This window comes from Pan paniscus, chromosome 3 (assembly GCF_029289425.2).
Source record: "Pan paniscus chromosome 3, NHGRI_mPanPan1-v2.0_pri, whole genome shotgun sequence".
NCBI lineage: Eukaryota > Metazoa > Chordata > Mammalia > Primates > Hominidae > Pan > Pan paniscus.
Genome location: NC_073252.2, coordinates 77,009,474 through 77,019,156, shown reverse-complemented (window position 1 = coordinate 77,019,156; position 9,683 = coordinate 77,009,474). Strand labels below are relative to the sequence as shown.

The window sequence follows — 9,683 nt, the reverse complement described above, 5'->3', positions numbered from 1 at the left end:
GCTGACACTCTGATATTAGCCCAGTGAGATCATGTGGGACTTCTGCCTTACAGAACTGTAAGATGATACATTTGTGTTGTTTTAAGCCATTTAGCTTATGGTAATTTGGTAGCACAGCCATAGAAAATAAACATGACCACCTACTATGTGCCAGCACTGTTGTAGTCACAGAGGATATGAGAGTGAAGAAAATACAGCAGAGTAACTCATGGTGCCTATGATAGCAAAACACTGGGAAAAATTGTGGAGAGAAGCAGCATGAAGTCACCGTGGCCTAGGAAATGCCTTCCTTTCCCTCCATACCCTAAGGTTGGAGTCAGCAATCCTGTGCTACTGGAGAGGAGAAGGCTGCACCTTCTGTCCAGAGCTTTACTCAATTAAGTACAGTCTGCCTTCTGTGTCCTTGAATTAAGCATCTGGAGATCCAATCAAATGCAGATACAAAATCTCTGGGGAAAAAAGTAGAAAATAACAATAATACAATACAAATAATACAAAAAAATATAGTGTAACAGCTATTTACATAGTGTTTACATTGTATTAAGTATTATAAGTAATCTAGAGATGATTTAAAGTATACAGGAAGATGTGCATGTGTTATATGCAAATACTATGCCATTTTATATAAGGAACTTGAGCATCTGCAGATTTTGATATCCTTGAGGGTCCTGGAACCAATCCCCTTCAGATCCTGAGGGATTATTATATTTGCTTTTCAGGCTTTAAGCAGTCTTGAATTTGCATCTGAGCTCCTCACTTCTTGGCTTAAGCATGTCTATGAATCTTCTGAGACCATCTCCTCATCTGCAAAATGGGGGTATTGAAACACACTTTACAACTACATATGTATGTTGTATTATGTATCTGTTCTCATACTGCTATAAAAAGAGACTGGGTAAGTTATAAAGAAAAGAGGTTTAATTGGCTCACAGTTCTGCAGGCTGTACAGGCAGCACAATGCTGGTATCTACTTGGCTTCTGAGGAGGCCTCAGGAAACTTACAAACATGGCAGAAGGCAAAGGGGAAGCAGGCATGTCTTACATGGCCAGAGCAGGAGGAAGAGAGAGAGAGGGCAGAGGTGCTGCATGCTTTTAAATAACCAGATCTTAACAGAACTCACTCACTATCATGAGAACAGCACCAGGAGGTGGTGCTAAACCATTCCTGAAGGACCACCCCATGATCCAATCACCTCCCACAAGGCCCCACCTCCAACACTGGGGATTACATTTGGACATGAGATTTGGTGGAGACACAGATCCAAACCATATCATATGTGTATAGACTTTTATAAAAAAATCTGTCTCTATAGCTATAATTTAAATGACACTTGTGGGGTTGCTGTATCAACCTGCTATACCTGGTTTTAGATTTCACACTACAGTAAAGAGTTAAAAAAATCATCTTATTTAAGGACCACGCAACAGATCAGAGTAATATACATGTCAATCTCTTACCTTTGGGGGTAAAATAATGGGACATTTCCATTTTCTACTTTCATATATTGTTAATTAAAATTAAAAATCTTTAATATTTTTGTAAGCAGGAAAAAATAAAGACAAAATGAAAATGATAGTAAAGACCCAAATTACATACCTGTCAGGCTTCTTGGGAGCATTAAATAAGCTCTTGGTGCTTGAGAAAGAGCATCAAGGGAGGATGTGGGAAGAGATACAGCACTTGAGCCATAAAGTTCAATGCTAATCAATGTTGTGGTCATGAACCTGAGATCCTGTAGGATTCTGAAGCAGAGTCTGTTCAGGGTTGGATACTTTCTGGACTAGTACATTTAATTTTATTCTAATTATTTGGAGGATGGCAAATTCTTTGTAGATAGAATCAGAGTTTTATTTCTCTTGAATCCCTGACAGCTCCTGGGGTAATGCCTAACTACATCATAGGTGGTGAATACTTTTTAACTAATTGATGAATTTATGTTTCATGTACATTACATATAGTAACTTATTGTTGAGTGAACTAGAATACTCCATATGGGAAGTGGACTAGAATGTACTATATTGTACCCTGGTGTTAAAGAACAAGTGCCACTTGGGGCTCATAAAGAACTATTTGGAAAAATTCATTACATCTAAAGATAAACTTGGTGGGAACACTGCAAATAACTTATGAAGCCATCAATACCTTGATTCCAAACCAGAAATAGCAGACAGTTTGAGAAAAGAAAATTATAGATCAATTCTATTCATGAATATAGACATGAAAATTTTTAACAAAATATTGGTTAACTTAATCCAGCAATTTATAAAAAATAATAATAAAACAGCTGTTTGAGAATACTAGTTTAATATTCAAAAATCAAATCATGTGTTACATTGTACTAACAGTCTAAAGAAGAAAAACCACATGATCATATCAATTGATGTAAAAAAAGCACTTGACAAAATTCAACATCCACTCATTAAAACATTCAGAAAACTAGGAATAGAAACCAATCCAAATTTTGATATCTAATTTTACTAGTTTTAATTATAAACACTCAGCAAACTAGAAAGAGAAGGAAACTTCCTCACTCTGATAAACGATATCTACAAAAACCTATAACTGGCATCATACTTAATGTACTTAATGGTGAAAGAATACTTTCCCTTCAGGATTGGGAACAAGATAAGATTTTCCATTCTCAATGTTCTTGTCCATCATCATATTGAAAGTTTCTAGCCAGTGCAACAAGGTAAGAAAAAAAATAGGCATATAGATTGGAAAGGAAAAAAAAAAAAACTGTTTGCAGATGACCTGACTGTTTACATAGAAAGTTCAAGGAATCTGTGGGTTGCTGGCAAGATGGCCAAATAGGAACAGATTCAGTCTGCAGCTGCCAGTGAGATGAATGCAGAAGGCGGGTGATTTCTGCATTTCCAACTGAGGTACACTGTTCATCTCAATGGGACTGGTTAGGCAGTGGGTGCACCCCACAGAGGGCAAGTAGAAGCAGGGTGGGGTGTCACCTCACCTGGGAAGTGCAAGGAGTGGGAGAGCCTCCCTTTCCCAGCCAAGGGAGGCCATGAGGAGCTGTGCTATCCGGCCCAGATACTATGCTTCTCCCACATTTTTTGCAATCCACAGACCAGGAGATTCCCTTATGTGCCTTTACCACCAGGGCCCTGGGTTTCAAGCACCAAACTGGGCAGCTGTTTGGGCAAACATCGAGCTAGCTGCAGGAGGTTATTTTTTTTTTCCTTATTTTTATTTTTTTAACCCCAGTGGTGCCTGGAACCCCAGCAAAACAGAACTGTTCACTCCCCTAGAAAGGGGGCTGAAGCTAGGGAACCAAGTGGTCTCACTCAGCAGGTCCAGCTCCCACAGAGCCCAGCAATCTAAAAACCACGGACTTGAAATTCTCACTGCCAGCACAGCAGTCTGAAGCCAACCTGGGACGATCAAGCTTGGTCAGGGGAGGGGCCTCTGCCATTACTGAGGCTTGAGTAGGTGGTTTTCCCTTGACCATGCTCAAAAGGCTTGGAAGTTCAGACTGGGCAGAATTCAACACAGCATGTCAAAGTGGCTGTGGCTAGACTGCTGTTCTAGATCCCTCTTCACTGGGCAGGGCATCTCTGAAAGAAAGGCAGCAGCCCCAGTCAGGGGGCTTATAGATAAAACTTACAGATATAACTCCTGTCTCACTGGGACAGAGCACGTGGGGGGAGAAGCTGTGGGCATAGCTTCAGTGGACTTAAACATACCTGCCTGCCAGCTCTGAAGAAAGCAGTAAATCCTGACAAGGAGGGTTCTCCCAGCACAATGCTCAAGCTCTGCTAAGGGATAGACTGCCTCCTCAGGTGGGTCCTTGACCTCCATTCCTCCTGACTGGGAGAGACCTCCCAACAGGAGTTGACAGACACCTCATACAGGAGAGCTCTAGTTGGCATCAGGCCAGTGCCGCTTGCGGGATGAAGCTTCCAGAGGAAGGAGCAGGCAGCAATCTTTGCTGTTCTGCAGCCTCCAGTGGTGATACACAGGCAAAAAGAGTCTGGGGTGGACCTCCAGTAAACTGCGGCAGACCTGCAGAAGAGCTGCCTGACTGCTAGAAGAAAAACTAATTAACAGAAAGCAATAACATAAATATCAACAAAAGGAACCCCCACAGAGAAACTCCATCCAAAGGTCATCAATCTCAAAGATCAAAGGTAGATAAATCCACAAAGATGAGGAAAAACCAGCACAAAAAGACTGAAAATTCCAAAAACCAGAATGCCTCTTCTCCTCCAAATGATCACAACCCCTCTCCAGCAAGGGCACAAAACTGGAGAGAGAATGAGTTTGATAAGTTGACAGAAGTAGGCTTCAGAAGGTGGGTAATAACAAACTCCTCTGAGCTAAAGGAGCATCTTCTAATGCAATGCAAGGAAGCTAAGAACCTTGACAAAAGGTTAGATGAACTGCTAACTAGAATAACCAGTTTAGAGAAGAACATAAATGACCAGATGGAGATGAAAAACACAGCACAAAAACTTTGTGAGACATACACAAGTATCAACAGCTGAATCAATCAAGTGAAAGAAAGGATATCAGAGATCGTAGATCAACCTACTAAAATGAGGCATGAAGACAAGATTAGAGAAAACAGACTGAAAAGGAATGAAGAAAGCCTCCAAGAAATATGGGACTATGTGAAAAGACCACACTACGACTGATTGGGGTCCCTGAAAGTGATGAGGAGAATGGAACCAAGTTGGAAAACACACTTCAGGATATTATCCAGGAGAACTTCCCCAACCTAGCAAGACAGGCCAACATTAAAATTCAGGATATACAGAGAAAACCACTAAGTTACTGCTCTAGAAGAGCAACCCCAAGACACATAATTGTCAGATTCTCCAAGGTTGAAACGAAGGAAAAAATGTTAAGGGCAGCCAGAGAGAAATGTCAGGTTACCTATAAAGGGAACCCATCACACTAATGGCGAATCTCTCTGCAGAAACCCTACAAGCCAGAAGAGAGTGGGGGCCAATATTCAACATTCTTAAAGAAAAGAATTTTCAACCCAGAACTTCATATCCAGTCAAACTAAGTTTCATAAGTGAAGGAGAAATAAAACCCTTTACAGAGAAGCAAATGCTGAGGGATTTTGTCACCACCAGGCCTGCCTTACAAGAGTTCCTGTAGGAAACAGTAAATATGGAAAAGAAAAACTGGTACCAGCCACTGCAAAAACACACCAAAATATAAAGACCAACGACACTGTGAAGAAACTACATCAACTAATGTGCAAAATAACCAGCTAGCATCATGATGACAGGATCAAATTCACACATAGCAATATTAACCTTAAATGTAAATGGGCTAAATGCTCCATTTAAAAGACACAGACTGGCAAATTGGATGAAGAGTTAAGACCCATCGGTGTGCTGTGTTCAGGAGACCCATTTCATGTGCAAAGACACACATAAACTCAAAATAAAAGGATGGAGGAATATTTACCAAGCAAATGGAAAGAAAAAAAAAAAAAGCAGAGGTTGCAATCCTAGTCTCTGATAAAACAGACTTTAAACCAACAAAGATCAAAAAAGACAAAGAAGGGCATTACATAATGGTAAATGGATCAATGCAACAAGAAGAGCTAACTATCCTAAATATATATGCAACCAATACAGGAGCATCTAGATTCATAAAGCAAGTTCCTAGAGACCTACAAAGAGACTTAGACTCCCATACAATAATAGTGGGAGACTTTGACACCCCACTGTCAATATTAGACAGATCAACAAGACAGAAAATTAACAAGGATATTAAGGACTTGAACTCAGCACTGGACCAAGTGGACCTAATAGATATCTACAGAACTCTCCACCCTAAATCAACAGAATATACATTCTTTTCAGCACCACATAGCACTTATTCTAAAAATTAACTACATAATTGGAAGTAAAACACTCCTCAGCAAATGCAAAAGAATGGAAATAATAACAAACAGCCTCTCCAACCACAGTGCAATCAAATTAAAACTCAGGATTAAGAAACTCACTCAAAACTGCACAACTACATGGAAACTGAACAACCTGCTCCTGAATGACTACTGGGAAAATAATGAAATGAAGGCAGAAATAAAGATGTTCTTTGAAACCAGCGAGAACAAAGACACAACATACCAGAATCTCTGGGACACAGCTAAAGCAATGTCCTTCTAAAAGGAAATTTCCTTCTAAAAGGAAATTTATAGCATTAAATGCCCACATCAGAAAGTGGGAAAGATCTAAAATTGACACCTTAACATCACAATTTAAAAAACTAGGGAAGCAAGAGCAAACTAATTCAAAACCTAGCAGAAGATAAGAAATAACTAAGATCAGAGCAGAACTGAAAGAGATAGAGACATGAAAAACCTTTCAAAAAATCAATAAATCCAGGAGCTGGTTTTTTTGGAAAGATTAGCAAAACAGATAGACAGCTAGCCAGACTAATAAAGAAGAAAAGAGAGAAGAATCAAATAGACCCAATAAAAAATGATAAAGAGGATAGCACCACTGATTCCACAGAAATACAAACTACCATCGGAGAATACTATAAACACCTTTACGCAAATATACTAGAAAATCTAGAAGAAATGGATAAATTCCTGGGCACATACACCCTTCCAAGACTAAACCAGGAAAAAATTGAATGCCTGAATAGACCAATAACAACTTTGGAAATTGAGACAGTAATTAATAGCCTACCAACCAAAAAAAAAACCCAGAACCAGACAGATTCATAGCTGAATTCTTCCAGAGGTACAGAGAGGAGCTGCAACCATTCCTTCTGAAACTATTACCAACAATAAAAAAAGAGGGATTCTACCTAACTCATTTTATGAGGCCAGCATCATCCTGATTCCCAAACCTGGCAGAGACACAACAAAAAAAGAAAATTTCAGGCCAATATCACTGATGAACATCAATGTGAAAATCCTCAATAAAATACTAGTAAACTGAATCCAGCAGCACATCAAAAAGCTTATCCACCATGATCAAGTCAGCTTTATCCCCGGGATGCATGGCTGGTTCAACATACACAAATGAATAAACATAATCCATCACATAAACAGAACTAATGACAAAAATCACATGATTATCTCAATAAATGCAGAAAAGGCCTTCAATAAAATTCAACACTCCTTCATGCTAAAAAGACTTAATAAACTAGGAATTGATGGAACATATGTCAAAATAATAAGAGCTGTTTATGACAAACCCATAGCCAATATCGTACTGAATGGGCAAAAGCTGGAAGCATTCCCTTTGAAAACCAGCATAAGACAAGGATGCCCTCTCTCACCACTCCTATTCAACATAGTATTGGAAGTTCTGGCTTGAGCAATCAGGCAAGAGAAAGAAATAAAGGGTATTCAAATAGGAAGAGAGGAAGTCAAATTGCCTCTCTTTGCAGGCAACATGATTATATATTTAGAAAACCCATTCTCTCAGCCCCAAAACTCTTTAAGCTGATAAACAACTTCAGCAAAGTATCAGGATACAAAATCAATGTGCAAAAATCACAAGCATTCCTATACACCAATAACAGACAAGCAGAGAGCCAAATTATGAGAGAACTCCCATTCATAATTGCTACAAAGAAATAAAATACCTAAGAACACAACTTACAAGGGACTTGAAGGACCTCTTCAAGGAGAACTACAAACTACTGCTCAAGGAAATAAGAGAGGAAACAAACAAATGGAAAAACACTCCATGCTCATGGATAGGAAAAATCAATATGATGAAAATGGCCATACTGCCTAAAGTAATTTATTGATTCAATGTTATTCCCATCAAGCTACTACTGACTTTCTTCACAGAATAAGAAAAAACTACTTTAAATTTCATATGAAACCAAAAAAGAGCCCATATAGCCAAGTCAATCCTAAGCAAAAAAAACAAAGCTGGAGGCATCACGCTACCTGACTTCTAACTATACTACAAGGCTACAGTAACCAAAACAGCATGGTACTCGTACCAAAACAGAGATATAGACCAATGGAACAGAACAGAGGCCTCAGAAATAACACCACACATCTACAACCATCTGATCTTCGACAAACCTGACAAAAACAAGCAATGGGGAAAGGATTCCCTATTTAATAAACAGCACTGGGAACTGGCTAGCCATATGCAGAAAACTGAAACTGGATCCCTTCCTTACACCTTATACAAAAATGAACTCAAGATGAATTAAACACTTAAATGTAAAACCTAAAACTATAAAAACCCTAAAAGAAAACCTAGGCAATACCATTGAGGACATAGGCATGAGAAAAGACTTCATGACTAAAACACCAAAAGCAATTGCAACAAAAGCCAAAATTGACAAATGGGATCTAATTAAACTAAAGAGCTTCTGCACAGCAAAAGTAACTATCATCAGAGTGAACAGGCAATGTACAGAATGGGAGAAAATTTGTACAATCTACCCATCTGACAAAGGGCTAATATCCAGAATCTACAAAGAACTTAAACAAATTTACAAGAAAGAAACAACCGCATCAAAAAGTGGGCAAAGGATATGAACAGACACTTCTCAAAAGAAGACATTTATGTGGCCAACAAACACATTAAAAAAAGCTTGTCATTATCAGTTGTCATTAGAGAAATGCAAATCAAAACCACAATGAGATACCATCTCATGTCAGTTACAATGGCAATCATTAAGAAGTCTGGAAACAACAGATGCTGGTGAGGATGCAGAGAAATAGGAAGACTTTTACATTGTTGGTGGGAGTGTATATTAGTTCATTCATTGTGGAAGACAGTGTGGTGATTCCTCAAGGATATAGAACCAGAAATACCATTTGACCCAGCAATCCCATTACTAGGTATATACCCAAAGGGTTATAAATCACTCTACTCTTTCCGCCATCTTTCCGCACCGCCACAATGGTGCGCATGAATGTCCTGGTAGATGCTCTCAAGAGTATCAACAATGCCGAAAAGAGAGGCAAGTGCCAGGTGCTTATTAGGCCGTGCTCCAAAGTCATCGTCCGGTTTCTCACTGTGATGATGAAGCATGGTTACATTGGCGAATTTGAAATCATTGATGACCACAGAGCTGGGAAAATTGTTGTGAACCTCACAGGCAGGCTAAACAAGTGTGGGGTGATCAGCCCCAGATTTGACGTGCAACTCAAAGACCTGGAAAAATGGCAGAATAATCTGCTTCCATCCCGCCAGTTTGGTTTCATTGTACTGACAACCTCAGCTGGCATCATGGACCATGAAGAAGCAAGACGAAAACACACAGGAGGGAAAATCCTGGGATTCTTTTTCTAGGGATGTAATACATATATTTACAAATAAAATGCCTCATGGACTCTGGTGCTTCCACTTGGTCGTTTTGAGCCTTTACAGCAGTGTAGCCAGAGCTTCTGCGGCAGCGTGCAGTTGCTTCGTTTATCTGTGAATGCGATTCCCTGAAGTGACTAATACAGCCAAGGGAAAAAGTTCTTATGAAACCAGTATGCCTAAGAAACAGTCACCCCTGCTGTCTGCCAAAACCAGGTATTTGACACTAAATATTTTAGTTGTATTTCAGTTTTTTTTTTTTTTTTTCTTTTTTGGAGACAGAGTCTCACTCTATTGCTCAGGCTGGCGTGCAGTGGCGCGATCTTGGCTCACTGCAACCTCCACCTCCCGGGTTCAAGTGATTGTCCTGTCTCAGCCGCCTGAGTAACTGGGATTACAGGTGTGTGTCG

General features: G+C 39.5%; 1 protein-coding gene across 1 annotated transcript; it reads left to right on the top strand.

The window, feature by feature from the left end:
• The first annotated feature begins 8,837 nt into the window (after positions 1-8,837).
• Positions 8,838-9,315, top strand: LOC100980458 (small ribosomal subunit protein uS8). Its single transcript, XM_003806457.5, has one exon. It carries the CDS (start codon positions 8,869-8,871, stop codon positions 9,259-9,261), a length of 393 nt encoding a protein of 130 aa, XP_003806505.4. The 5' UTR covers positions 8,838-8,868; the 3' UTR covers positions 9,262-9,315.
• Positions 9,316-9,683: the final 368 nt, after the last annotated feature.

Coding starts and splice junctions, on each gene's coding strand:
- LOC100980458 (XM_003806457.5), top strand. CDS start 8,869: ATGGTGCGCATGAATGTCCTGGTAGATGCTCTCAAGAGTATCAACAAT.